The 27,581-nt window shown below is 54.6% G+C and overlaps 3 protein-coding genes across 6 annotated transcripts in view; 1 reads left to right on the top strand and 2 right to left on the bottom strand.

The window, feature by feature from the left end:
- Nucleotides 1-1,889: 1,889 nt before the first annotated feature.
- CCR10 (C-C motif chemokine receptor 10) lies at nt 1,890-4,994 on the bottom strand. Of its 3 annotated transcripts, none has more exons than XM_077853333.1 (3): nt 4,869-4,994; nt 4,298-4,386; nt 1,890-3,110 (listed from the first exon to the last, which is right to left on the bottom strand). In XM_077853333.1, the coding sequence occupies exons 2-3, from the start codon at nt 4,319-4,321 to the stop codon at nt 2,043-2,045; spliced, it is 1,092 nt and encodes a 363-aa protein (XP_077709459.1). In that variant the 5' UTR covers nt 4,322-4,386; nt 4,869-4,994; the 3' UTR covers nt 1,890-2,042. The 3 variants fall into 3 exon arrangements, with proteins under 3 accessions (XP_077709459.1, XP_077709460.1, XP_077709458.1); XM_077853334.1 differs by having other exon boundaries at nt 4,275-4,321; nt 4,869-4,960; XM_077853332.1 differs by lacking the exons at nt 4,298-4,386; nt 4,869-4,994 and adding an exon at nt 4,036-4,263.
- Nucleotides 4,641-19,533, top strand: CNTNAP1 (contactin associated protein 1). Its single transcript, XM_077853328.1, has 24 exons — nt 4,641-5,000; nt 5,889-5,990; nt 6,086-6,279; nt 6,740-6,887; nt 6,967-7,170; nt 7,778-7,962; nt 8,504-8,647; nt 9,321-9,582; nt 10,240-10,389; nt 10,648-10,819; nt 11,269-11,375; nt 11,520-11,639; nt 12,009-12,212; nt 12,411-12,567; nt 12,650-12,777; nt 13,036-13,221; nt 13,705-13,926; nt 14,185-14,424; nt 15,732-16,085; nt 16,223-16,350; nt 16,780-16,873; nt 17,063-17,308; nt 17,414-17,461; nt 18,154-19,533. The coding sequence occupies exons 1-24, from the start codon at nt 4,937-4,939 to the stop codon at nt 18,444-18,446; spliced, it is 4,152 nt and encodes a 1,383-aa protein (XP_077709454.1). The 5' UTR covers nt 4,641-4,936; the 3' UTR covers nt 18,447-19,533.
- A 265-nt stretch (nt 19,534-19,798) lies between these two features.
- EZH1 (enhancer of zeste 1 polycomb repressive complex 2 subunit) overlaps nt 19,799-27,581 on the bottom strand; it is a 29,966-nt gene continuing 22,183 nt past the window's right edge. For both annotated transcript variants that reach the window (XM_077853329.1, XM_077853330.1), the window contains exons 14-21: nt 26,761-26,801; nt 26,156-26,281; nt 24,772-24,950; nt 24,160-24,255; nt 23,656-23,737; nt 22,914-22,994; nt 22,429-22,513; nt 19,799-22,139 (exon numbers count right to left, since the gene is read on the bottom strand). In XM_077853329.1, the coding sequence (XP_077709455.1) occupies nt 22,079-22,139; nt 22,429-22,513; nt 22,914-22,994; nt 23,656-23,737; nt 24,160-24,255; nt 24,772-24,950; nt 26,156-26,281; nt 26,761-26,801 (751 nt within the window). In that variant the 3' untranslated portion in view covers nt 19,799-22,078. The remainder of the gene's footprint in view (nt 22,140-22,428; nt 22,514-22,913; nt 22,995-23,655; nt 23,738-24,159; nt 24,256-24,771; nt 24,951-26,155; nt 26,282-26,760; nt 26,802-27,581) is intronic.

A 27,581-nucleotide genomic window follows, 5' to 3' on the forward strand; every position in this document is an offset into this window, starting at 1 on the left:
GCGGTGGGTTGCATCATGTGCCCCTGGCTCGGTGACAGCGGGGAGGAGCAGAGGAATAAGGAGGGAGGGGGCGGTGCGATGTGAACCACGCCCCCGTCCCTGAGGTCGGACGCGGAGTGCTAGTGATGTCACGGAAGCCCGCCTTCATGCCCTTGTTTTAACTCTTGGCTCACCACCCAACAGATTAAAAACCCTCTGGAGAAGGAGCTTTGGAGAACGAAGGCCATAGGGCATAGAGGATGGCCCCGACTGCTGCTCTCTGAACCCCCGTCTCGTCTCAGGGTCCCTGAGAAAGGAAAGAGCTTTGGCTACCTGCGCCAGGACAGCTCTAGAGGCGGCCCTCCGCCCCTGGATGGAGTAATCTAATTCCTAGGTCTGAGTCACCTTCTCTTTAAGGTGAAGAAGCTGGGGCAGAGACTCGGGGAAGTGCAGACCTAGGTGGGAAATAAAACCTAATTTCGACGGCACAGTTCACTGAACTCCAGTGGGGAGAGTGACGTAAGATTCAAGAGAACTCTGCGGCCCTCGAATAGAGTGGAGGCCTGGCGGGGCGAATAGGCTGAGGTCCTGTTTGGGAAGGGGTTAAGCGAGGCGCAGCACGGACCCGGCGGGGCGGGGCCGCGGACGGGGCGGGGTCGGGGCTCCCGCGGGCGCGCGCGTGCGTTGCTGACTCAGCGGCGATTCCCGCGGTCTCCGGTGGAGGGTTCCAGGTTGGCCCCCAGTGGCTGCCTTGTAGGACCTTTGGAGGATCGGCGCCATCTCCGGGCCTTCCCTGGATCCTGTCCCCAGCTGGCGGTGGCTTTAGGTCTCAGCCGCCGGAGGCTCTAGGAAGGAAGGCTAACCCGAGCTGGGCGGGGCGGGACAGGGCGGAGACGTCTGGCCAGCGCCTCCCTTGAGACCTCCGCGCCCCGCCCCGCCCCGCCCTTCTTGCCCCATGTCCCCAGACTCCAGGCTGGAGTGGTCGGGGCAGCTTTGCTGACCGGATATTAAACTGCGGGAGTTGTCGCACGTGAACACCATCCTGCCTCCCGTGCTTGTGTAAAACAAAGACCAGGAGTCCATGCGACCATCTCTAGAGGCCATTCCGGCCTTGCCCCCGCCCCAGATGACAGTGGCCAGCACTGAGAGCTCCTAGAGATGGTGACATTCAAACCACATACTCTCTTCCCTGACTGGATCCCAGGCCCTTGCCTGCAAGAAAGTTCTTTCCGATGTCTAACCTCTTTCTTTGCGGCAGGCTCCGTGCATTTCCTCTGACTCTGTCCCCAGGGAAGATGGAGAACGGCAGTCACCCCCAGCCCCACCACAGCCCTGATAACGACTCTGGAAATTTTCAAATTGGAATTTTCTCCTTGGTTTTTCTCCGTGGTGAAAAACTCAGACTCAACTTTTTAAATTACCCTTTTCTTTTTCTTTTCTTTCTGCCACCTTAGAAGGGCCCATAAAGTGGTAATCTAATCCAAGAGCCCACCCAAAAAGGGAATCGCCTGTCCACTGTCCCTCTCTACCACTCCACCATGCAAGGGCACACACAGTCCCCAACAGCCTTGGCCTGAACATTCCGGAGGCCAGGAACTCAGTGCCTGCTAAGGCAGCCATTACTGGATAGCACTGTAGTTGTTAGAAAGCTCTTGCTTCTGCTACTTCAAGAGGAACTCCAGCGCTCCTTGCTTGGCAGCTTTCCCACCTCACCTCTTGTTCGCAGAGACCGGGTGAAGGTGGAGGGGGTGACAGTGCCTAGAGCTTCAGCAGGCTCAGCAGCTCTGCACCCCCACCCGGACTCTCAGCACTTTCCACCGGAGGGGGAGGGGGAACCCACTGGTACTGCCCTGCTGCAAATCACTTCCAAGTGCGTGACTCAAAAATAGTAACAGTTGTTGGGTTGCATCTCATTTCCATGTTATCAATTTAGTGTGGCAAAGTACAGAAGCAATTCCTTTAGGTCCCTACCTCCTCGGTGTTCCCCCACCTACTCCCCTTTCCCACTACCCTCCCTGGCATCACTTCCTCAGCCCGCGCCCTCTGCCCTCGGGTTCGCAGCCCTAGTAGTCCCAGGAGGAGACGCTGTGGGTCTCCGTGGGGGCTGAACAGGAAGAGAGGCGGGGCCTGCGGGGGCAGCGGCCGCGGGGGTGAGGCCCTGGGCTGCAGCTCCCACCGCGCAGCAGCCTCCGCAGGTCCTGGCGGAAGCGCAGGCCCAAAAAGGCGTAGAGCACGGGGTTGAGGCCGCAGCGGGCCAGGGCCAGCCCTCCGGTGACCAGCAGTGCCAGATCCTTGCGCTTGCTGGCCGGGCAGCTCCGCTCGCGGGCAGCCAGGAGGTCCGCAGTATCCAGGAGTAGGGCGAGACTGTAGGGCAGCTGCAGCACCACGAAGGCCGCCACCAGGGCCACCACGACTCGCAGCGCGCGCCGGCGCTCAGGCCCCCTGGCGGCCAGCAGCGTGCGGCCCAGGAGCGCGTAGCAGGCGGCCATGACGCCCAGCGGCAGCGCGAAGCCCAGGACCACCTGCGCCACCGCGCTGGCCCCCTTCACCGTCTGCGTGAGGCCCTCGGGGAAGATGAGACGGCAGCGTCGCTGGCCTTCCCGCTGCCCGTCCTGGCTGAAAAGGAGAGCAGGCAGCGCCAGAAGCAGCGACAGTAGCCACACGATGGCTGAGACCACGTGTGCGCGGCCCGGCGCAGAAGGCCTCGGTCCAGCGGGGAGGGCCCGCGTGATGGCCACGTAGCGATCGGCGCTAATACAGGCCAGGAAGAGGAAGCCGGCGTGGAAGGAGGCCGAGTAGAGGCCCGAGATGGCGCGGCAGGTGGCACTTCCGAGACTCCAGCCCTGCAGAGCCCCGGCTGCGACAAAGGGTAGGGTTAGGGCCAGCAGAAGGTCGGCCAGGGCCAGCTGGAGCAGGTGGGCAGAAGTAGGCGAACGGACGGCACGTCGGGCTGCCAGGTGGGTGGCCAGGACCAGGCCATTGCCAGCCAGGCCCAGTGCAGCCACCACCAGGGAGACACTAGGTTGGAAGGTCCTACTGAAGGCCTGGACATCTGCCTTGTGGCAGAGCTCTGGCATCGGCTCTGCTGAGTATGCCTCCTCATCCTCCCCAGAGTAGGGGCCCCAGGAGACCTGGGGGGGGGGGTCAAAATGAGAGAGACCTTATGAGACAGCTTCCCACACACCTTTCCCTCCCACACACACCTTCCAAGCTGGGAGCTGCGGTATGACAACAGTGTAGAGGAAGAAGATACAAACCCTTCCCCAAAGTCTTCCTAGCACACCCTCGACAAGCCTTGGCTTCCACTGCACCCTTTCTGCCTCTGCATCCAGCTTCCTGGCAGACCTTGACCTTTCTGGATCTCAGTTGCCTAATATGTATGGGCGAGATTAGAAATCCTGACCAGTCCAAGTGGCAGAGTTGTTTGAAATAAGGAAAGTAATGGATGTGAAGCCTCTGTGCTCTTCGTAGGTCAAGGTTTCTATTATTAATAAATCTTGGGGCAGCCCGGGTGGCTCAGCGGTTTAGCACCACCTTCAGCCCAGGGTGTGATCCTGGAGAGCTGGGATCGAGTCCCACCTCGGTTCCCTGCGTGGAGCCTGCTTCTCCCTCTGCCTGTGTCTCTGCCCGCCCCCCTCTGTCTCTCATGAATAAATAAATAAATAAAATCTTAAAAAAAAAAAAAAATCTTGGAGCTTCAGTTCTGTTTGCAGCGCCCTCTCCTGGAAGAACACCCACATGCAGGCTTTGCATCCGAGGGTGTCCCTGGACTGCCGGCATAATGTAGAGAACTCATGACAAGGGGCTCAGGTTTTCTGGTGTTTGTTGGGACCTCCCACCTCTAGGGTTAGCTCTCCATTCCCCTCAGGCTAGTCCCATTACCCAACCCCAGACTCACATCACCAGGCCCATCTATCTGGAAGGTCCCAGGTCTAGATGGCTCAAGATATTCTTGATAGGTCAAAGCATGACAGAAGCTTGTTACCAGGTAGGGAATCCCATCCCTTTGCCTTACCCTCCCTCTCTATAACCCTTCCCCCCAGCCCCAACTCCCACCTGCTCTGCGGGCTCGGTCTCCATCTCTGGCTACACAGGTTTCTGAGGTGTAGCCACTGTGGAGAGAAGTTAAACTAGCAGGACAGGAAGGAAGGGGCGGGGAGATGGACGCAGAGGGCGGTGGGGATTAGGGTCTGTGGGCTCTCTTTACCTAACTTCCCATTCCACCCCCTTATTTTTTTCTCTTTACCCTGCCAGTAGAAAAAAGAATGGGTTTTGAAATATCATTTGCTAGCTACCTGTGTGATCTTGAGTAGTTTACCTCTTTGAGCCTCGAGTTTTTCATCTGCAGAGTGGAGAAAGGTAAAAATGCCGAATTCACAGGGTTATGAGGGTGCCTAGCACAGGTGCCTGGAGCATAATTTGCTTTCAGAAAATGTTATATTCTTTTACTTGCTCTTCTTTCCATCTCCCGGTATCCGCCCCACCCCTCCCCGCTTTTCTTGGATTTGGGGGGACCTATCGACTGGCTCTAGCCTTCCTTCCCCCACTCCTGCGGCCACAGTCCCTGCCAGCCTCGGGTTATTCAGGGTATTTCCCGGCTGCTGGAGGCTCTCCACCCCCGCCCTTTCGCAGCGGGGCTGAGGCGCGCGCTTGCGCGGGGTCCGGGAAAGCTGCGCGTGCCGGGAGAGCGAGGCTGGGGAAAGGGGGAGGTGAGAGGAGAGAGGGTGGGAAGGAGAGAGCGAGCGAGCAGCGGAGAACCTGGAACGACAGAGAGAGAGAGAGAGAGAGAGAGAGAGAGAAGGGGGTTGGGGGAGAGGCTAGAGGGAGGGGTGGGTTAGGAGGAGAGAGCTGTCCGCTGCGAACCCCAGGAGGAGAGCGGGGAGCCCGACCTGGAACTGGAGCCCTAGCCAGAGCCGCGCACTGGGAGGCGGCCGCCGAGACCCGTCAGCCCTGCACCATGTGTCTCCGGCTCCTCTGCATCCTGCTCGCCGCGGTCTCAGGAACCCGGGGCTGGGGCTACTGTGAGTGCCGGGCTCAGGTGCACGCAGGGTTGGGCGGGGAGTCCAAAGCCTGCAGGGCGGGTCCAGCCGCATTGCGGCTAGGTGGTCGCGGGTCCCTTCTCGGCCGGCGCGCGCTCGCCGGTTCCCATCCTTTTCTGCCTCTCCCCCGCGCTCCGCAATGCAGCTCGGAGGCTGGCGCGCGCTCCCGGGCTGGTGCTGGGCTCCGAAGGGCCAGAGCCGAGGATCGAGTCGGCCCTGGCCGGGGATTTGGGACTGGAATCCAAGCGGGAGCTGGTGCTTGGGTTTGAGGGTTGGGGATAAGGGTGGTACTGGTGACCCCAGCAAGGGTTAAGGTTTTTACCAGGGTCTGGGGCTGGGCTTGGAGCAGGTCCAGGAGCTAGGGTTTGGGGCTGGGGCCGGATTTTGAGGCTGGGATCCAAGAAGGAGTTGGTGACCGTGATTGAGGTAAGGTTGGACTTGGAGCTAATGATGCTGGTATGACTGGCAGGGTTTGAGAGCAAGGCCTGGATTTGGGGTTGGTGAGGACTGGGGGTGCTGATGAGTGGGACCGATGATAATGCTGGGGCTGGATTGGTGCCTTGGGCTGACTCAGGTTCTGAAAGATGCTGAGGTTTGGGGTTGTGTTTTGGGGAGGACTAAGGCTGGGCTGGTATCAGGGCAGTCACAGAGCTAGGGAAGGTCTGGCTTAGAGGTCCACCCAGAAGGAGAAGGCAGCCACCTCTGATTGTGCAGTTGTTGCTTCAGCCCAGGTTGAGTAGATGGCTTAAGTTAGGGCTGGGTTGGCCGCTGGGAAGCAGAGAAGGAGGAGCTCCGGATGCTCAGTGTGCGGGGTCTTTGGAAGGACCTGGGAGGGGCCGCCAGACCAAAATGTCTGTTTCCCCAACCCAGACGGCTGTGACGAGGAGCTGGTCGGGCCTCTGTACGCACGCTCCCTGGGTGCCTCCTCCTACTACGGGCTCTTCACTGCACCCCGCTTTGCCCGGCTGCACGGTGAGCAAGTTGCCGCCCCAAGGCGTGCCGGGGGAGGAGGGCTCTGGAGGGCTAGGGGTAAAGGGAGAGCCGGTGGTAAAAGCCCTCTTCTATAGGCATAAGTGGATGGTCTCCCCGAATTGGGGACCCAAATCCTTGGCTCCAGATCGACTTAATGAAGAAGCACCGGATCCGAGCTGTGGCCACTCAGGGCTCGTTTAACTCGTGGGACTGGGTTACACGCTACATGCTGCTCTACGGGGACCGAGTGGACAGCTGGACGCCGTTCTACCAGAGAGGGCACAATGCGGTATTCCAGGCCCCCCAGTGCACACACTTGGAGAACCTCCCCAGCTCTGCAACCTGGGCTGGGCACTAGCTTGGGGGAAATGGAGGAGAAGGTGGTGAGGACACACATGAGGAGCAGTGACTTCCAATCTGGGGATTCAGTCCAGAGGGACTGTCAGCTCATCATGTGTGCAAGACATTCTCAGATGACAGGGTTTAACATTCTTTAGGGTAAAATCTGGGAAAGCTTCTTGAAGGAGGGGACATCTGAGTTGAGCTTTGAAGAAATAACAGGAAGGCAGGAGAGGAAGATCTACTCTAGGGCACCTGTTTTTTCTGAAGCCACGAGGGCCAAGGAGATCTGGGAGAGTTTGCTTTCTGGAAGTCGATATTGGCTGGGTGTGACAACTGTGGGCTGGGAGGCTGTAGAGAAACGCAGCGGAAGGTGGGGACCCGGTCTCTCCTCTCCCCTCCCCCCTCAGACCTTCTTCGGTAACGTGAACGAGTCGGCGATAGTCCGCCACGACCTGCACTACCACTTCACCGCGCGCTACATCCGCATCGTGCCATTGGCTTGGAACCCGCGCGGCAAGATCGGCCTAAGGCTCGGCCTCTACGGCTGTCCTTACAGTAAGCGTGCGGAGGTCGTGGCGGGGGCCTTGGGACATAGTCTTCCCGGTCTTCGGCCCACCTACTGTCCTTCGCGCAGAGTCCGACGTGCTCTATTTCGACGGCGATGATGCCATCTCGTACCGCTTCCCGCGAGGGGTCAGCCGGAGCCTGTGGGACGTGTTCGCCTTCAGCTTCAAGACCGAAGAGAAGGACGGGCTTCTTCTGCACGCGGAGGGCGTCCAGGGCGACTACATCACACTGGAGCTGCAGGGGGCGCACCTGCTTCTGCACATGAGCCTGGGTGAGCTCAGCCACTGGGTTGCGACCCCAGCGGCTCTGGGGTTACGCCCCTCGCTGCACCGCCTCCGCGAAGCCGCGCCCACTCCTGATAGGCCCTTCCTTAGTGTTTGGACAAACCCGCCTTCTTCGTGCAGAATTTGGTCCTAGCAAAACCCTGGACTCTTGAGTCAGGAGATCTGGATTCCAGTCTCAGCTATACCCGACCAATGGTGTGACCTTGGGCAAGGCACTTCCTCAGTCTGTTTCCTCATGGTAGAAACCGTATATATACTACATGTACATATACATAGAAACCCAAGGAGTTGTTATTTTGTATCTCATTAGCTTTTCATAACATCCATATGATGAAGCAGAAGCAGCTATTGGAAAACAGGGACTGAGAGAGGTTAAATGACTTACCCTAAGTCACATACTGGCCAACAGCCACCACTGGATCCCAAGCTGAAGACATCCAACCTCTATATGCCCAACCCTCCTGGGCTGCCTGGGCCCTGTGCCAAGCCATCTCTTCCCTGTGCCAAGCTCCTGGCTGCTGGTCCACCTCAGGGGGTAGGCCTCTCAGGGGCTCTCCAGATTGTAGGTCTGACCCTGCTCCTTCCTCCCCGCAGGCAGCAGCCCCATCCAGCCAAGGCCCGGCCACACCACAGTGAGCGCTGGTGGTGTCCTTAACGACCAGCACTGGCATTATGTGCGTGTGGACCGATTTGGCCGGGAAGCAAACCTCACCCTGGACGGCTATGTGCAGCGCTTTGTGCTCAATGGGGACTTTGAGAGGCTGAACCTGGATAATGAGGTGAGCAGAGGGGTTCATTTAGTTGAGTTGGGGTGCTGGGTGGGTCAGTGGGAGACACTACTTTTCTCTACCATAGTTCCTGAATATCCTAGCAGCTCTTAGCAAAGCTGCAGCTCCCAGGCCTGAGAGGTTTTGGCTATTCTTGGCTGTTAGCAGGCAGATTTCCCCAGCACCACCCCACAACAACTGACATGGGATCTGGAAATCTGGGTTTTGGGGATCAGATGAAATGAGAAAATTGCCCCCTTCCATTGCCCAACTCTGTGGCCCTGATCTGCAGATAAAGAATCACAGACAGGTTAATTGACTTACCTACGGGGATGCAGCCAATTTGTGGTGGAATCAGGGCTAGAACCCAAATCTGGGGAGGCCCAGCGAGCTTCCAGCTTTAATACCGATACTGAGGAAATGTATATTTCAAGTCTTTTATGAAGCCAGGCAGGGAGCCTGGGCGAGTGTGGGACGGAGGAGCGAGAATGGTGCGCATGCGCGCGTTCTGGCACCCAGGGATCCTCACCCTACCCCCCCACCCCGCCCTCAGATGTTCATCGGGGGTCTAGTGGGAGCCGCGCAGAAGAACCTTGCCTATCGGCATAATTTCCGAGGCTGCATAGAAAACATAATCTTCAACCGAGTCAACATCGCCGACCTGGCCGTGAGGCGCCATTCGAGGATCACTTTCGAGGCCAGTGGGCTGGGGGATCAGGGAGGAGGGGACGTCAAAGCTATTTGGAAAGCAAAGAGAATCAGATAAAAGCCGAGGATCCCTCTCTCCCCAGCCAAATGCTCAAGTGGGGAAGCATCACGTACCCCCAGGAGGTGCAAAAGCCCCTCCCTAACCCCCATTTAAGCAGTTGTGGTCTGATCTAGCCACTTCCTCAATTGATGCTTGAGGAAAATAAGATGCTGAGCCCCGGAGCAGCATGGCCAGGGATCGCGGAGTGGTACAGTAGTTGAGTCAGGACTGGAACCCGCGTTATGTTTGGGTGTGGTTCCCCCTCACCCCAACTCTGCAGCAGGTATTCTAGTGCCGCTGCCAGGGAGCCAGCAGGAAAGTGCCTCTCCACGCTGGAAGGAAGGGAAGGTGGCGGTTGCCCTGGAGACAGTGTAAAAGCAGCGAGAGTCCGTAGAAAGTCCCCAGAGCCCACTTGGTTGGAGAGCCCCTGCACAGCTGGTTATGTTTGTGGGGCGGGGTGGGAACGGTCAAAGTGGGAGGTCTTATTACTCCCCCTACCCCCAACACACACAGCAAGGGAGTGCCTGAAGATTTTGGACCAGTATGGAAATTGAATTCCCAGCAGAGGCAGGCGGCACATTCATGGTCTTGGATGCTGATGGATCCCTACTTTCGTCCTCAGGGTAAGGTGGCTTTCCGTTGCCTGGACCCCGTTCCTCACCCCATCAACTTCGGAGGGCCTCACAACTTTGTGCAAGTGCCTGGCTTTCCGCGCCGAGGCCGCTTCGCCGTCTCTTTTCGCTTCCGCACCTGGGATCTCACGGGGCTGCTACTCTTCTCCCGCCTGGGGGACGGGCTGGGCCACGTGGAGCTGATGCTCAGTGAGGGGCAGGTCAACGTGTCCATTGCGCAGACTGGCCGGAAGAAGCTTCAGTTCGCTGCTGGTGAGTGGGGGAAGCAGGGGGAGGTGCCAGGAGGTCAGAAGAGGGGGGCGGGGAGGAAGGAAGGGAGCAGGGCAGGAGGGCCCTGGGAAAAGAGGAGGAGGTGAGTGCATGGGGTGGGGAAGTCAGGTCTGAGGGGCTAAGGGTGCTGGGAGAAGCAGGAAGGCTGAGTCCTAGTATCTTCTAGTTGGGGGGAGAGGGGCTCCAGAAACATTTATTATTAATCTGCGGCTTTGCAGACTCTGCCTCAGCTGCTAGAGTTACTGAAGACAGACATTCAAAGATGTCACTAAGTATGATAAGTGTAATGGGGGGGGGGCGGTGGCTCAGTCGGTTAAGTGTCTGACTTGATTTCAGCTCAGGTTGTGATCTCAGTGTCATGAGATCGAACCCCTTGCTGAGCTCCACTCTCATTGGGGAGTCTGCTTGAGATTCTTTCTTTCCCTCTGCCCATCCCCCATGGATACTCCTTATTCTCTCTCAAAAAAAAAAAAAAAAAAACCATACACACACACACACACACACACACACACACACAGAGGTTGTACTATAATGGAGGGCACATAGGCCTAGAGTGAGGTTGCTGCTTCCTGGCTCAAGACACCCTTCTCTCAGAATGCCATGCTTCCCCTACCCACACTGTCCTCTTCTCCTGTCCAGGGTACCGCCTGAATGATGGCTTTTGGCATGAGGTGAATTTTGCAGCACAGGAGAACCATGCAGTCATCAGCATTGATGACGTAGAAGGGGCAGAGGTCAGGGTCTCATACCCACTGCTGATCCGTACTGGCACTTCATACTTCTTTGGGGGTAAGTGGGAGCTGCCCTGGCCAGAACCCTGTCTCTGGGTGGGAAGGCTCTACCAAAGTCCCCTCAGCTGGGGCTACCTGGAGAGTTTTGTAGGGATAAATCCCTCTCTCCCCTCTGGAGCCTTGGGGATTGGAAGGTCACTGCCATTATCTATTGGCTCCCTTCCTTCCTTCATGTCTGGTTTTCCTTTGGCATCTCCCTGGGGGAGGGTCTTTGGGGTGTCCCCTGGGGAGGGCCTCACAGGGGTGGTTGCTCCAGGTTGTCCCAAACCAGCCAGTCGATCGGGCTGCCACTCCAACCAGACGGCGTTCCATGGCTGCATGGAGCTGCTCAAGGTGGATGGTCAACTGGTCAACCTGACTCTGGTGGAGGGCCGGCGGCTTGGATACTATGCTGAGGTCCTCTTTGACACATGTGGCATCACTGATAGGTATCCAGAAGCCCCTCTCCCTGCAAGAGGTGACCCCTCCAAAGCCCTCTTTGGTGGTCTCCCAATGGGAGTGGCCTTTCTCAATGCTCTCCCTTCTGGTCCCAGCTCCTGAGTCTCCCACCTGGAGATGATTCCTCCTTAACCTCTTGTCTTATCCTCTTGTCCTCCTTTACCTAATTCTTCCGTTAAAGTGACACATGCTCAGAATGGAAATGAAGCATTTGTTCTTGGTCCTAGAGGGTTCTCTTCCTGAGGGGGGAGGGGGGGTTGGTAAGCAGTAGTCCTTGAGCCCTGAGGTCTGCCTAGTATGCCAGCACTTAGGGTTATACCTGGCTAGTTATGCGGGGTTGTGGTGCTCTCAGGAGCTGGAAGTGAATCTTGTAGGGATCAGACTCCACTCTCACGCTCACAGTAAGGCGCCTTCCCTTGGTGCTGACTCTCTTTCTTAGGTGTAGCCCTAACATGTGTGAGCATGACGGACGCTGCTACCAGTCCTGGGATGACTTCATCTGCTACTGCGAACTGACAGGCTACAAGGGGGAAACCTGCCACCAGCGTAAGCCAGCTGGGGGATGGGGCAACTTGGGGCAGGGTTGGCCAGGAGGTTGCTGGGGATCATGAGGCTGCTAGAGATTATAGGACTGGCACTCCTAGCCCTCTGACCCCATAACTCCTCTTTCCGTACCCAACGACCTACCAGCTCTATATAAGGAATCTTGTGAGGCTTATCGGCTCAGTGGGAAAACTTCTGGAAACTTCACCATTGATCCTGATGGCAGTGGCCCCCTGAAGCCATTTGTAGTGTACTGTGATATCCGAGGCAAGTGGCTCTGGGTGGGTGGTGAAGGGGCCGCCAATAAGGGGATGTTGGGATGGGGGGTGGGGATCAGGGGATTGAAGGGGGCACAGGGGCCAGCAAGATTAAACTGTGGTGGGGGAAAAGGATGGCAGAGGGGAAAGGGGACTCTCAGGAATTTGTAATCTAGCCTTGCAGATAAATTCCAGCTTCCTGAGCCATTCCAGCTGTCACATCTCCACCTACAGTGTCGAGGGCCCAGAGCGGGGCTGGAACGGAGCTGCTGGCCACATTCATTGGCTCTGAGTAGCAGCAGTGGTGGTGGAGGTGGGCAGGGAGATGGGTCGAGACTGCTCATCCTGAGCCAAAGCTCTGTCACTTCCATTCCCACAGAGAACCGGGCGTGGACAGTGGTGCGGCATGACAGGCTGTGGACAACTCGAGTGACAGGTTCTAGTATGGAGCGGCCATTCCTGGGGGCCATCCAGTACTGGAATGCCTCCTGGGAGGAAGTCAGTGCCCTGGCCAATGCTTCCCAGCACTGTGAACAGTGGATAGAATTCTCCTGTTACAACTCTCGGCTGCTCAACACTGCTGGTGAGGGCCTGGGCCGTGGGGGACGGGCCACAGAGCTGGACAGGACACCTATCGGGGCTCGGGGAAGAGGGAACCAGAGGTTTCTGCTGGGGCTCATGAACATTCAAGCAAGGAGGTGGGCTGGTCAGAAAGGCAGGAGTGGAGCCCACAGGCTAGTGGAGGGGTGGGGCCTGAAGACTGCCTACGTGTCTTCCTCAGGAGGCTACCCCTATAGCTTTTGGATGGGCCGGAATGAGGAGCAGCACTTCTACTGGGGAGGCTCGCAGCCTGGGATCCAGCGCTGTGCCTGTGGTCTGGACCGGAGCTGCGTGGATCCGGCCCTGCACTGCAACTGTGACGCTGACCAGCCCCAGTGGTAAGGGGCGAATGGACGGGGCATCGGGGCTTCCAGGGGCAGTGAAGCAGCAGGCGGCTGAACCACTGCATCTGTCCCACAGGAGAACTGACAAGGGACTGCTGACCTTTGTGGATCACCTGCCTGTCACTCAGGTGGTGGTGGGAGATACGAACCGCTCCAATTCTGAGGCCCAGTTTTTCCTGAGGCCCCTGCGCTGCTATGGTGATCGTGAGTGACAGACCCTTTTTGTGTGTCTCCCACCAGGGTGGGCTTTCCAGTTCCCAAAATTTAGGTCACCCCACCCAGTGCAGGTCTCTAAGGCATGCTGCCAAGCACCCAGCTCCTGCTGTGAGATGACCCCTTCTTCTCCCCTCAGCCACCCCTAGGTGACCCCTCTGCCCTATCCTCCCCCACTACACGAGGGGCTCCCTTGTTTCTCCGCATTCCCACCTCCCTGACAGGACCCTCCCCCTTCTGGTTTTGTAGGAAATTCCTGGAACACCATTTCCTTCCACACTGGGGCTGCACTCCGCTTCCCCCCCATCCGTGCCAACCACAGCCTTGATGTCTCCTTCTACTTCAGGACCTCGGCCCCCTCAGGGGTCTTCCTGGAGAATATGGGGGGCCCTTACTGCCAGTGGCGCCGACCTTATGTGCGGGTGGAACTCAACAGTGAGCAAGCAGATGCAGGGAGGGACGTGGGCTGGACGGAGACCTCCAGGGCCTGGGGGGCCGGCAGAGCCTGGGGGAAGGGGCAAGGAAGATGCCCCTCAAGAGGCAGCATGGAAAGGGCTTCAGATAACCCCAGGTTCTAGACCCAGCTCTGTCTTGGTATCTGGCTTTGCGAACTTGGGCGCTCACCTCACCTCTCTGGGCCTCAGGTCCCTTACGTGTGAAGAAGGCACCTGGACCCCTGAGGGGTTTTTCCCTGTGCTTCTAACCTCTGAAGTGTGCCTGGGAAGCTGGCTCCAGGCATCTGCACATTTGGGGGAGACCAGGGACATAAGGTTTTAAGGACCTTATGGGTTTTATCCCAAGCTGTAGACAAATTGGGAGGGACATTCAGGGAGCCCCAAAGAGTGAAGAAGTGAGGTTGTATGGGGAGAGGAATGTGTGAGGGCTGAGTCCTTTCTCCCCACCCACTGCATTGTCCAGCATCTCGGGATGTGGTCTTCGCCTTCGATGTGGGGAACGGAGATGAGAACCTGACGGTACACTCGGATGACTTTGAATTCAATGATGACGAGTGGCACCTGGTCCGGGCAGAAATCAATGTGAAGCAGGCCCGGCTCCGTGTGGACCACCGGCCCTGGGTGCTGCGGCCTATGCCCCTGCAAACCTACATCTGGCTGGAGTACGACCAGCCCCTCTACGTGGGTGAGCAGTGACCCTGAGCCAGGTCTGAAGCTGCCTTCACCTTCCCACTCCTCTTACCTCTATTCTCCTTGTTTCCAAGAGCCCTGTGTCTGAAGTCCTAATGCCCTCTGCTGCAGAGTGAGCCAAAAAGCTCACCTTTCCTCTCTAGGCCATGGATTTTATTTCATCACTTAATTCCCCTGGGCTCCCTTCCCAACCTCAATACTTATCCCTGTCTCTGGCTCTACACCCATTTCTTCATCTGCCCACCCTTCCCAGGATCTGCAGAGCTTAAGAGGCGCCCCTTCGTGGGTTGCTTGAGGGCGATGCGTCTGAATGGAGTGACTCTGAACCTGGAAGGCCGTGCCAACGCCTCGGAGGGTACCTCACCCAACTGCACAGGCCATTGTGCCCACCCCCGGTTCCCCTGTTTCCATGGAGGCCGCTGTGTGGAGCGCTACAGCTACTACACGTGTGACTGTGACCTCACAGCTTTTGATGGGCCCTACTGCAACCATGGTCAGTGCAGCTGCTCACGGGAGACCCGGGAGCCATAGGGCACAGTGGGATATAGGGAGGGCAAGGGAAGGACGGAAGGTGCAGAGTCAGCACCAGGGAAAACTAGAGTTGTCCCTGGGTTCCTGAGCTCTGAGCTGGGGCTGTCTGGCAACTGAAAATGCTAGGTGACTCCCAAGTCATAAAACGGGGCAAGGAGGGGATGGTGCAGCTGGCTGGTACCAAAATAACTCAAAAGCAACCAGCCAATAACTTCCCCATCTTCCCACTGTCACCAAGATATCACAGGGTACTCCCCTTGCAAGCACACCCACCTCAGGCCACGCAATGCCCTCCTATCCCATTTCCTAGTTGACAATTGCTGAGCTCCTAAAACATGTCTCCAGCCTGGTTCTTGGTTAAGGCAAGCCTTGACATCCTGCACATGCACCCAGACTGCATCCTTCCTAAGGCTGGTGTAGGAGGATGCACGCGCAGGTAGGTTAATGGTGTGAGAAGTCTGGTGGAGCAGGGAGAGGCAGGGACTCAGGGATCAGCAGAGGACCTTTGGTCTTGCTTTGGAAGTGTGAGTAGTGACGAGTGTGCCGGAGGAGGGTCATGATACCTCAATTCTTTTTCTTAAGAATTTATTTATTTATTTATTTGAGGGATCCCTGGGTGGCGCAGCGGTTTGGCACCTGCCTTTGGCCCAGGGCGTGATCCTGGAGACCCGGGATCGAATCCCATATCAGGCTCCCGATGCATGGAGCCTGCTTCTCCCTCTGCCTGTGTCTCTGCCTCTCTCTCTCTCTCTCTCTATCATAAGTAAATAAATAAAAAAAAAAAAAAAAGAATTTATTTATTTATTTATTTGAGAGAGACAACATGAGTGGGGTGAGGGGCAGAGGGAGAAGCAGAGTCTCTGCTGAGCAGGGAGCCTGATGCAGGGCTGGATCCCAGGACCCCAGGATCGTGACCTGAGCTGAAAGCAGACACTTAACCGACTGAGCCACCCAGGCGCCCCATGATACTCTGATTCTAATCTTGGCTCTCTACATACTGCGTGTTATCCTTACAGCAGTCACTAGCCATTTCTGTGGCTCAGTTTCCCTATCTGTAAAACATATGGGTTGTATTAGCTGATCTTTTCCATTTCTCATGGTTTTAAGATTCCCTTCTGGGACATAGAGGCTCAAGGGGACCTAGCAGTGAATGGAAGTATGCTGTGATGGTGGCAGGACCCGAGGGCAAGTTCCAGGGCGGGTGTGTGGATGACGTACAGTGCCCGAATCCGGGAATGGCGGTCCTGACCTCACTCCCTCTGCCTTCAGATATCGGTGGTTTCTTTGAGCCTGGCACCTGGATGCGCTACAACCTCCAGTCGGCGCTGCGCTCCGCGGCCCGGGAGTTCTCGCACATGCTGAGCCGGCCGGTGCCCGGCTATGAGCCAGGCTACATCCCTGGCTACGACACTCCTGGCTACGTGCCCGGCTACCATGGCCCCGGGTACCGTCTGCCCGAATACCCACGGCCTGGCCGACCTGTGCCCGGTTACCGTGGGCCTGTCTACAATGTCACAGGAGAGGAGGTGTCCTTCAGCTTCAGCACCGACTCAGCCCCCGCAGTCTTGCTGTACGTCAGCTCCTTCGTGCGGGACTACATGGCCGTGCTCATCAAGGAAGACGGTGAGGTCACGCAGGCCCCCCAGGGTGCCCTGCACTTTCATAACTCCTGAGTCACTGACTTGAGGACCCGAGTGCTCTCAGAAGATGGGGTCTGTGGGAGCCCAGAGGAGACACCCTCTTTCCTCCCCACCCCACAGGGACCCTGCAGCTGCGGTACCAGTTGGGCACCAGCCCCTACGTGTACCAGCTGACCACGAGGCCCGTCACTGACGGCCAGCCCCACAGCGTCAACATCACTCGCGTCTACCGCAACCTCTTCATCCAGGTGCGTGTGGAGAGACGTGGTCCAGCTCAGGTCAGGACCCCAGGAGCCAAGTTGTGGCACCCTGGCAAATGTCAAATATTTAGCGTTAGTAGAGCACATTCCGTAAGCACAACTTATGGAGGACTTTTGTGTGTCTTAGCTCACATGACCCTCACAACTGTTCTGTGAGGTCATTTGAGTGGGCAGGTGTTGGGCTCAGAAAATAAAGTGGTTTTCCACAAAGTCAAACCACTGGTAGCTGCAAATATAGGGCTCAGAATGAGGCCATTGGGTTTTTAATACTGAATCCTTCATCTGGGCCTTAGGGTTGTCCACCCAGGACAAAGCTAGGACTCACTTGCAGTGTGGACAGCTCAGGAATTCCTGCTTGGTCTTGGCTGTGTCAGCCTCTGGTTCTCCCTCCCTCAGCTCCTCCCCCCTCCCTCTCAGGTGGACTACTTCCCACTGACAGAACAGAAGTTTTCACTGTTGGTGGACAGCCAGCTGGACTCACCCAAGGCCTTGTATCTGGGGCGTGTCATGGGTGAGCTGTGGGTGCCAATGTGTTTGGGGTAAGGAGCTGTGGGTGAAGTCCCCGGAGCCTAGAGGAGCAAGGGAACTGGGAACAGCTGTGAAGGTGTTGCTAATGAGCAACAGGAAACCTGTGGATGGTGAGAGGAGCGAGGCTGGGGTGGTCCCAGCCCCTCTCCTTCTGGGCCTGCCTCTCCCTCAGAGACAGGAGTAATTGACCCAGAGATCCAGCGCTACAACACACCAGGCTTCTCCGGCTGCCTGTCTGGTGTGCGATTCAACAACGTGGCTCCCCTCAAGACCCACTTCCGAACCCCTCGACCCATGACCGCTGAGCTAGCTGAGGCCCTGCGAGTTCAGGGAGAACTGTCTGAATCTAACTGTGGAGCCATGCCACGTCTTGTCTCAGAGGTGCCACCCGAGCTGGATCCCTGGTATCTGCCCCCAGGTATGTCCAGGGGACACAGAAGAGGGAGGACAACAGAAGAGGGAGGAACAACAGCTCCTGAAACACGGAGGAGCCTTGTCCTAACTGGTGCTTTCTCCCCTTCAGACTTCCCATACTACCATGACGAGGGATGGGTCGCCATACTTTTAGGCTGTGAGTAGCGTGATCACAATCCTGACTTCCTTTTTTTTCTTTTTTTAAGATTTTTATTTATTCATTCATGAGAGACACAGAGAGGCAGAGACTTAGGTAGAAGGAGAAGCAGGCTCCCCACAGGGAGCCCGATGTGGGGCTCAATCCCCAGACCCCGGGATCACACCCTGAGCCGAAAGCAGACTCTCAACAGCTGAGCCACCCAGGCGTCCCTACCCTGACTTCCTAATCCTAATTCTACTCTCTGTTGGCATTCCCTCCCTGCCCCATATCCCCAGGGCTAAATGGCGGTGAGCATGGGGGTGCAAACATGGATGAGCTAGGCTGTACTGACGGTAGTATAGAATTGAGCAGGAGATTTTTAAGCGTTTGAGGATGCTGTGGACTTTTAACTGAAGTGAAATATTAAAATGAGGCTATAGCCCAGGAATGAGGCAAAGGGGAGGGTGCAGTAACATCTAGAGAGGTGAGAAACTGGGGTAACTCCAGGGACATGCAAAGGGAATACTAGAACTCAAGACAGCAGGGGGTGAGCAAGGAATTCAGACCTGCTAGACACTTGGGAATGGCTTGACACACTCGAACAATGGGCAGTCATACACTGTCCTTTTGGCTAAAAGCATACATGTGTGTCTGTGCATGGAGAAACCCCAAGATCTGCCCTGAATTGTTCCTTTTTTTTCCCCTTTCAGTTTTGGTGGCCTTCCTGCTGCTGGGGCTGGTGGGGATGTTGGTGCTCTTCTATCTGCAAAATCATCGCTACAAGGGCTCCTACCACACCAATGAGCCCAAGGCCACCCACGATTACCATCCTGGCAGCAAACCTCCCCTACCTACTTCAGGCTCTGCCCAGGTCCCGGCCCCTACACCAGCTTCTGCCCCAGCCCCAGCCCCAGCCCCAGCCCCAGCCCCAGCCCCATCCTCATCCTCTGGCCCCCGGGACCAAAATCTCCCCCAGATCCTGGAAGAGTCCAGGTCTGAATGAATTAGGAGCAGGGCTTTAGGGACCAAGTCCCTCTCCTCCAAATCCCCCAATTCCACTTCTCCCCACCCTGTCAGGGACATTTGGCTCCTCTTAGCTGGTTCTGTTCATCCAGAGGATGCCCCTCCTGCCAAGTTTGGTAGGCCAAGCTACAGATGGGACCAAAGGGAGTGGCCAACCTCACTGCCTAAACCAATGCCCTCCCCGTCCCCATTTCCCCAGGCTCCTGGTTGTTTGCCTGCCCCAAAGGAGAAGCTCCATGGGGTTGAGACAGGCCCTCCCTGCCATCCCTGTCCCAGCTGCTGCCAGGGATTAACAACAGAGTGCAAGGGAGATTAACTGCTTCCCCTCAAATATTCAATCTCAGCAGGGACAGATGTGTGGGATTGCAGGGATGCACAGGGCATGGGGGGAGGAGGCTGCTAAATCATATCCCCTAGCCTCCCCCCTGCCCTGCAGAACGTCTTCCATCTGCTTCCACTCAGCTGGGGGTTAGGGAGGACTTCATTGCTGTCCCCCACCCTCTATCTCTCTCTCTTTTTTTTGTGACAGAGACTGAGAGGTCTCGCTTTTAGCACCTTAGTACCTCCGATGCTTCACATGCTTTAGCCAAAGCCATAAAAAAAAAAAAAAGAAAAAAGAAAAAAAAAGCCTTGCAATGTAGAAAGAATAATGCAGACACACTGACTAGCCAGCCCTTTATTCTTCCTTCCTCTTCCAAGATATGCAATAGCCTTGGTGCCTGTCCAAAGGCTTGGCCCCCTCTCCAGTGCATGAGGAGTTCTCTTTCCTCCGCTCAGAGATGCTGCTTTGTTTGCCCAGGAGGTTATATTCTTTACGTATATTTTTTGTTGCAAAGTCTCTCTCTAGAGAAACTCTATATATTACTCTAATTTTTTAATTATCAGTTTATATATAAAAGAAAAAAATCTATCAACTGTCCTGTGCTGTGCCCACGGTCTGTGATTCTTGCTTCTCCCGTGTTGGAAGTCTCGTGAGGTCTGCCGGCCACCACCCAGCCTGACCCAGCCGCCACTCTGAAGCTGTGCCAAGAGCCAGAGCCGTTCTAATAAAGCAGAATGGCAGAGCCCGTCTGTGCGTGGTAGCTGGCGTCGTGGCGAGGGGATGAGCGGGACCTAGTCGGAGGGCTCAGGAACTTCTGCAGGGAGCCCTCAGAATCCTTACGTCATTTACCAGGAGTCTGCCTGGCTCTTGCCAAACCCCTCACCTCCCCTCACCTCGTGTCTCCGTGGACAAGCAGGGATCAGAATGCTAACGCTTTAGCCCGGGCTGCCCCCCTATGGCGTCCCTGGATCCTTCCAGCCCCAAGGTACACAACACGCAACTTGCCAAAATGGATTCTATCACTTTATTCAGATAAGAGGTCACAAGCCACAGGACTTTAAAGTGCGTGAAATTCACTGGCAGTAAAGCCGCACATATACCAGTCTCCCCTCAGTCCCCACCACCTTGCTTCATCCAAAATTCCCCGGCTGGGGGGAGAGGTTGAGACCCGTCATTAAGGGGGGGGAGGCAGCGAGGGGAAAGGATGGAAATGCTGGTGGAACAGGAGCATTAGTGGTCTGAAACTAGGAAGGAGCGGATTCTGCACAGAGGTTAGAGTGGGGTCGGTCTGGCCTCTCCACGGCTGTAAGTTACTTGTTTCCCATCTTTTCCTCACAGCCAGCCCTACGTCAGACTGACCTAACTCCTCCTCCTTCATTTGTCTCTGGTTTTTCCCTGTAATTTACGAGTACTTTCAAGCCCACAATCCAGCTAGAGGGTGTCCCCAGTACACAATGAATACAAGCCACAGCAGACGGAGATTTCAGAATCATGGTGGGGCTGGCCAGTCAGCGAGGAAGAGGCTTCCGTCAGGAGCTGGCTGGGCATGTGCTCCGTGCTCTGTGCATGTGTGCCCACAAGTGTGGTACGTGAAGATATGTGAGTGTGTGTGTGTGCATATCCCACCAAAATCCCTAGGTGACAGTCTGGCCAAAGGGAACCCCACTCCTTGCTTCATGGGAGAGCCAGAGGGGTTGGAGGAAGGGAGTGGTCAGTATAGACCAGGGAAGACAGGCATGGATTCCCTGGAGAAAATAGAAGCCGGCTCTCTCTTCTAATATTCCCTAGGCCAGCCTGCTCCTGCCCACATCCTTTTTACCCAGCACAATGCTCCTTATTCCCTGCCAGTTCAGCATGCCAGCCACAGACACCGGGGTAGCTCCTAGAGCTGGCCCCATCCTCATTTGCTCCTTGTGTGTCAAGGAAGCTTCTCCTTACTCCACGAGTTGCTGAGACAGAACTGAGGAGAAATCTTCCAACCCCTGTCCTTCTCCTTCTCTTAGGAATAGGATTTGGGCAGGGACCCCAAAGACCTTGGTTCAAATGCCACCTCAATCTGCAGACCTCAAATAAAGTGCTTTGCTCTTCATGAATCCCAGAGAGAATGGCACCATGGACTGGCACGGGAGGTTGGCCTGCTTCTTAACACTTCAAATACCCTCTGCCAGTGTGCGTGGCAAGCATGATGCCATCCTAAATACGTGCAACTTGGGAGCCCCTCACCCACCTCCAAACACTGTCAACTCACGCTTTCCAACAGCAGGTGTAACAGACAGGAAAGTAAATCACCTCTACGACCCTCCCCCTCTCTAGTCCAGGCCTGTGCCCAGGGATAAGCAACGGAGGCCCCATGGGCCTGGACTCTAAAGGGAATGAAGGGCCTGTAAACAACTCCATACCCAGGAACCAGAGAGCTCATGCGCAGCCAGGCACCCCCCCATGCTTCTTCAGTAGCAGCACAATGGCTGCCTGTAGTCGCCAAGCCAGCGCTTTGGAAGGAGCCACTGGCACACTGGTACCTGCTTTCAGGAATCTGAAAACTTATTCACTCATTTCCAGAGTACAGAAGTTTCTCAAAGCCTCTTGGGCCACAGCCTTAGCAGTTGAACTACTGTCATCAGGATGACCCTTGTGCTCTGTCTGTGGACGAACAGCTCTTAGCTTTCCTCTCCCAGTGTTGAATATCTATACTCAGAACCCACACTCTTTGAATCTGAACCCTGCCAGAGGGAAGAGGTAGTAAGGTGACTTGTCTCCCCTCTGAATTCAGTCTGTGTCACCTGCCAGGCTCACCTGTGACCCAGGGCACTCATCAGCTCCAGTCACCAAACTTCACTGACCTGTCCTCTCCAGGTCCTATTGTCACAGAGAGAGATGCTGGTGACCCAATGACACAAGGACTCTTGACTTGCAAAGTTAGAATTACAGGCCAATCCTTGTTAGGAACTGCCCAGGTTGATTGCTGAGGCCCACAACCTATGTAGTGGACAAGAAACCACGCTGAGTCACCCACCCCCCCACCTGTGCTCTCTTCCTCTGAGGCCTGACATAGTCTCCCACTTCTGCAACTCTCTCTCTGGGGGGACCAAGCCCTAGTTGCCTCTGCCTCCCCCTCTCACTGAGACAGTTTGTTCCTACTGGACACAGCCAAGGCCTCACTGCAGAGGGAGTGGGTGGGGGGTTTCTCGGTCTGGGAGACACGTAGTGCAGGAAACTCGAGCAGCAGTGGTGTGTGCATGAAAGCAGAGACAGTGCCGCTACCATAAGCGCTGGCATGGGGTCCAGGAAGGCTAAAGGACATCGGTCTCCCTCTCGATTCCCACGTACTTGAGGGCATCGGCTTGGCTGTACCTGTCCCAGAGCAGGAGGAACCAGGTTACTATGAAGGCTTTTGTAAATGAAGACAGAATCCCCTCTGATTTGCTCCCTCTCCCTCTCTCTCTCCCTCTCCCTCAGAGTGGTTTACATCTGCTCCCACTTCTGAGGCAAGGCTCTGGAGAGCAGAATTAAGACAAAGACTTGACCACCATGAGGCCGTCTCCTTCATCCATATCGTCCACCTTAAGCCCACAAATCAACTCTAACAGCCACTTCTTCTGCCCCTGGAGCCACCCCCAAGGACCATTTCTGGCCACCTTACCTGTAATCAAAGAAGAGCTCTTCACCAGCTTGAATTGCCCTTTTAGCAAAGATCCCGATGCGATGATCCCCATTTACCATGACCACTGCAAACAGGACAAAGCCAAAGCTAGGTTCCTGGTCAGCTCCAAGCCAACAAACGGTGGTGCTGGGCTGATTTTCTCCCAATTCCCAGGAAAAACATAAGTGAAGTGTGAGTAAAAACCAGTCAGTGAAGACAGTTGCTTCCTTGCTTTAGATCTATTATTCTGACTGGTGATATAGGAAGATCACCTTCAAAAGATTCTTGTTTGTGGGTAAATCTTTATAATGTATTCAGTGAAGAAAGCCAATTACAAAAGAGACTCAAAATGATACCAGACGTTAATCGTGATTGTCTTTGGACAAAAAATAACTCAGCAATGAAAAAAGTTACATAGTTCATAAAAATCATAGTAAATAAAGCATCCATCACTCACCCTACCTCCCAGGTGACTGGGAACTCACCTTTGGCATAACAGTTGGGGTTCACTGAATGGTTTGCAAATCGAATCTTGTTTCCTTTTCTGGTAGCGTCTACTACAAAATCTATATAAAAAAAGATCATGAGCTCACCAGGCAAATCCACAGCTTCTTGAACATGATTTTAAAATCAATTAAACATGGGCAGCCCGGGTGGCTCAGTGGTTTAGCGCTGCCTTCAGCCCAGGCCCTGATCCTGGAGATCCGGGATCAAGTCCCATGTCAGGCTCCCTGCATGGAGCCTGCTTCTCCCTTTACCTCTGTCTCTGCCTCTCATGCTCTCTCTCTCTCTCTCTCTCATAAATAAATAAATAAAATCTTTAAAAAATAAAATAAAATCAATTAAACAGTAACAGAAATAATCCAGTGGGAATTTTGAAGTCCAGCAGAAGGCAGTATAAGAATATGGCCTCATGTGGGGCATGTTCTCTTTGGGTTGCCCCATTTGGCTGGAATTATCTTCCCATCTACTGGGTAGGGAAATTTCTGAGATGCAAGTGCTCACTGCAAGTGCTCACTGCTCCAATTATAAGCACTAACCACAAATGGGGGCTCTCCCAAAATGAGTGAACTGTGGCTCATGGGGTCTTAAAGTTCAAGCTCCCCACCTTGCTCTGTGTACCAGCTGGAGAAATCACAGTTGATCTGAACATGGGCTGTAGCAATGGCAAGCTAGTAGAAAGACCTGCCTGAGACTACCTTGGGGCAAGAGAAAGACACTCCATACCATTGTTGAGGTTGAAGAGGAAGCTGGACATGTATTTGTCATAGACCTTCCCCCGTCGATCAGCCTCATCCTGAGAAATAAGCTGCAGAGACAGACAAGGAACAAACAGGGGGATTGGACTGTCTGTTTGGGGCATGGTACCTTGCTCACAGAAAGGACTAAGAGGGGGTAGTGTCACACATAGGTGCTTACTGAGCATCACGATGAGAATCACAGGAGACAGAGCTTGAGGTGGTCCATTCCAACCCCCACCCAGGGTGACCAGCTGGAGACTGAAGAGAGCTCCCTGCCCACCCCCCTTGTGTGGCCTGAGTTGGCAAAGAACTTCAGAAGAGTGATTTATCTCAGGATTGCAAACACTTCTGTGGGATCCCCCAAGAGGCCACACAGGAACTCAGCTGAGTTATTTAGAGAGTAAGTCATAGAAGTCTGGCCCACAGAAAATCAGAGTTTCTCATCAGTATCTCCCCAGATAGGAATGTGGTCCAAACCGATAGCACTCACCTCACCACAGTATTCAGAAATGAATTCGTTTTTTTGCACAGACTCCTTAATGAAGGTGCCCCATCCGGCCACATCTGAGGGGGCCAGCAGCAGGTGCTGGGGAAGAGGGAGTCAAACCTCAGACTACAGGGCATGTGTGAGTGGGCGGGGTATGTCTTGGATGTGCACGTGTGCCAGGGGTGGGCAGGGTGGAAAGAACTAGCAACTGTTAAGAGGATCTGAAAACAGAAAAAGGTCTAAGCTATTCTGTTCTGGGGAGAGGAAAAACAAAGAAGGGAGGTGGCGAAAGGAAATGTGACTCCTCCTCCTCTAGGCCTGGGGGCCTCCTGGACCTGAAGGGTTAGGAACTCACTGCTGCGGATCAAGTAGAAACAGACAATGTCACTGATGGGTGTTCCTCTCTGCTCTCTCGGGCTATTCAGCTCAGGAGTCACTTTCCGAACTCCTCCCCAGGACAGAAAACCACATTAAATCAGTATACATGTATCCTTTAGGATTTGCCAAGCACTGTCACATGAAGCCCTCTGAGGGACCAGTGGAAAGAATCTGCTTGGGGCAACTCCATCTATCCCCCTCCATTACTTGACTCGCAGCCCTGAGAAAAGCCCTCACCTTCTTGAGGCCTCGCTGGATGCTGCAGTTTTTGCAGGAAACCACCTTGCAGTCCCAGTGCTCTGAGGCCCCACATGTGAGGCACAGGTCGGGGTCACACTCTCGCACTGCCAAGTAGCAGGGACATTGCTTGGTGTTGCACTGGGTCTTACAGCGACAGCCAGGAAAACGATTCTGACCTGGGGTGGAGATGGGGGTGGGGGACAAAAGGGAGGGGCAGGTAGGGTTAGGAGCAGAGGCAGCTAATACTGGGGCTCAGGTCTGACTTGAGGGTCAGCAAGGAAGTAAATGTGATGTGCTCAGGGAGATTTTGGCAAAATAGGAAAGAAACTCCCTTGCCAATAATCATACAGTCAAGTTTCTTTCCAGAGAAAATGACTGCCTCCCGACAGTCATGCCTGGGAGTAAAAAAAGCAGGCTTGACCATGTGTTTCTTAGAAATTCCTCAACAATGCTCTCCCTCCCCCTTGTTGGTGGAATTTGGAAGGGAGGTGGTTAGTGGACCAGAGAAAATGAAATCAGTGCTTTTCACTGTTAAATCATCACCATCAAAACAAGAATCATTTTGAGAACAGAATGCATCCGTTCTAAGCCACCCTCCACCCATTGCCTTCCCCAGCACAAGTGCCCCTATGCTGTGGCTAAGATCGATATCTGCTATGGGCTAGAAGGTATTTCCAGTACAACTGCCTGGGCACCAAGTTCTGCAAGGTCTGGAGGCTGCTATCAAACTGCTCACCCTTGAGCAGGGAAGGGCACGGTGTGATAAGAAGCAAAAGGGAAGCACATTTAGTCTCTATCTTACTTCTGCTGACATCCAGATGGACTTGATAGGAAAACTCCAAGTATTAAACTAAAACAGCTGTGCATAGAATCATAACCCATATGTGTTGTAACACAACATCCTAGAAAGGGAGGCTGTGATTGTTCCTTAAGGAAAAAGATTCCCTTGGGACACCTAGGTGGCTCAACAGTTGAGCACCTGCCTTTGGCTCAGGGTGGGATCCTGGAGTCCCCGGATCGAGTCCCACATTGGGCTCTCCCTCTGCCTATGTCTCTGCCTCTCTGTTTCTCATGAATAAATAAATATTAAAATAAAAAAAAAGGAAAAAGAGTCCCACGTTTCTTGTTGCTTCCCTGGAAGGTAAAGACGTTTCTGATTTCTGTGTAATTGTTGCTTTTAGAATCAAACACCTAACAGGTTTTTAAAAGAGGACTTTTCCAGATCTTACGTATCTTGTTTCCTCTGTAGAATGCTTAAAACACAGCAAAGAGAACATCAGAAGGCCCATAGGCAGCAAAGAGCACCGGCTGGGAGGGAAAGGTGGGGTGCACCATGGCTGACTGTCTGGGAAAACTACAGGGAAAAGCAAAGAGCTCTTACAGTCAGGGTTGCACTGGCAGAACTTCTCACAGAAATTCTGCGTCATGATGCAGGGGCAGGTGCTGTCACAGGGGCGGTCTGGATGGTCGCAGGGCTGGTAATTGTATACTTGCGTGGAAGAATTATCTAGGAGAGAAAAGAACAGACCAGAACACTGCTGTGCCCGCACCCCCTAGTTGCCCTCCCTCCCAACTGTCCAATGGCCCAGACTGGGGAAGGCTGTCCCAGCCATAAACTTGGACACATTTTGCACCCAAAGTGAGAAGCAATCAGAGACAATGGTTGTCCGTCAGCTACCATGGGGGTGATTTGCTCTGTGGGGAGAGTGTGGAAATGGTCCGGAACTACAGGGCAGCCATTCCAAACATTAAATTAAGTCTGAAACCTGGCAAATGGCACACTATGAAAGTCAGAGACCACAAGGCTCACGACTCGGCCTCTTGAGAGGTGCTCTCAGTTGCAGTGAGAAGCTGAGCTGTTATCAGCTGCTGCAGTCTGCGGAAGCGGTGCAGGGTCACCAAGTGCGGCTGCAGGTGGGGCAGGCGGGAGACCACGGAGGTGCGACCTCGGGCTGAACTGCCCAAGAGCACCCTGCTGCAACTTACCCTTCTTCAGCTGAATTTTCCTACAGTGTGCAGCCCACAGCCTGAAAGAGAGAGACAGAGGGGCCTGGATTATGGCTCTGGGGAACTCTGCAGAGTTGGGTAAATAACAACGTGACCTGTTCTGAGGGACTGTGGTTTAATGACCTGGGGAGTATCCTCCCCAAACTCCTTTACAAGAGGCCACTGTCCTAGTAGGTAGAAGCTGGGGTCCATACGGAATGCTCTATGCTTGGAGATTTAAACATCAAAGATCCTAAAAAACACAAAACCCAACCCTCTGAGTCTATTATAATGCTATTGTTTCTCCATCTCCCTTCTCTCCTTCCTTCCCTCCCTCCTTCTCTTTGGGGAGGTAGGATGACTTTTTCAGAATCTGCTAAGTGAAAGAACTGAGCAGGAGAAGCCACAGTGACTTCCTTCTATATCTAGAATTGGTGTCAGTTCCTTCCCTCAGGAGGGGATAGTCATTAGGGAACCGAGGCAGGCAGAATGTTGAATTTAAAAAAAAAAAAAAAAAAAAAAAACAACCTTCCAACCCTGAGCAAAGGCTAGCTAAAAGACGATGTTATTATGCAACTTAGAAAAACAATACAAATGCCAAAAGAAAAAACTCTGGTTAGAGTTGAGAAGTGGGAACTGTGGTCACTAACCACTGAGGGTGGAGCCATGAGGCCAGCTCTCACCCCACTAGACAGGAGCTTAAAGGCAAAGAAGACAGTTATCTCCTGATTCCCAACATCTAGAGACAGGAGAAGGGCTGGTCCAAGGCACCAAACCACAGGGAACACTGAGAAGGCTGGCAATGCTAAATTCAAGAGGGA

Source organism: Canis aureus, chromosome 16 (assembly GCF_053574225.1).
Source record: "Canis aureus isolate CA01 chromosome 16, VMU_Caureus_v.1.0, whole genome shotgun sequence".
Lineage (NCBI taxonomy): Eukaryota > Metazoa > Chordata > Mammalia > Carnivora > Canidae > Canis > Canis aureus.

Excerpts from the sequence above, each read along its gene's own strand:
- CCR10 (XM_077853333.1), bottom strand. The coding sequence starts at position 4,321 with ATGAAAAACTCGAGGCTCAAAGAG. Across the intron at positions 3,111-4,297 it reads AAAACTCGAGGCTCAAAGAG|GTCTCCTGGGGCCCCTACTC; the intron begins GTAAACTACTCA and ends CCCCCCCCCCAG.
- CNTNAP1 (XM_077853328.1), top strand. The coding sequence starts at position 4,937 with ATGTGTCTCCGGCTCCTCTGCATCCTGCTCGCCGCGGTCTCAGGAACC. Across the intron at positions 16,351-16,779 it reads ACCGCAACCTCTTCATCCAG|GTGGACTACTTCCCACTGAC; the intron begins GTGCGTGTGGAG and ends CCTCCCTCTCAG. Across the intron at positions 17,309-17,413 it reads TCCCTGGTATCTGCCCCCAG|ACTTCCCATACTACCATGAC; the intron begins GTATGTCCAGGG and ends TCTCCCCTTCAG.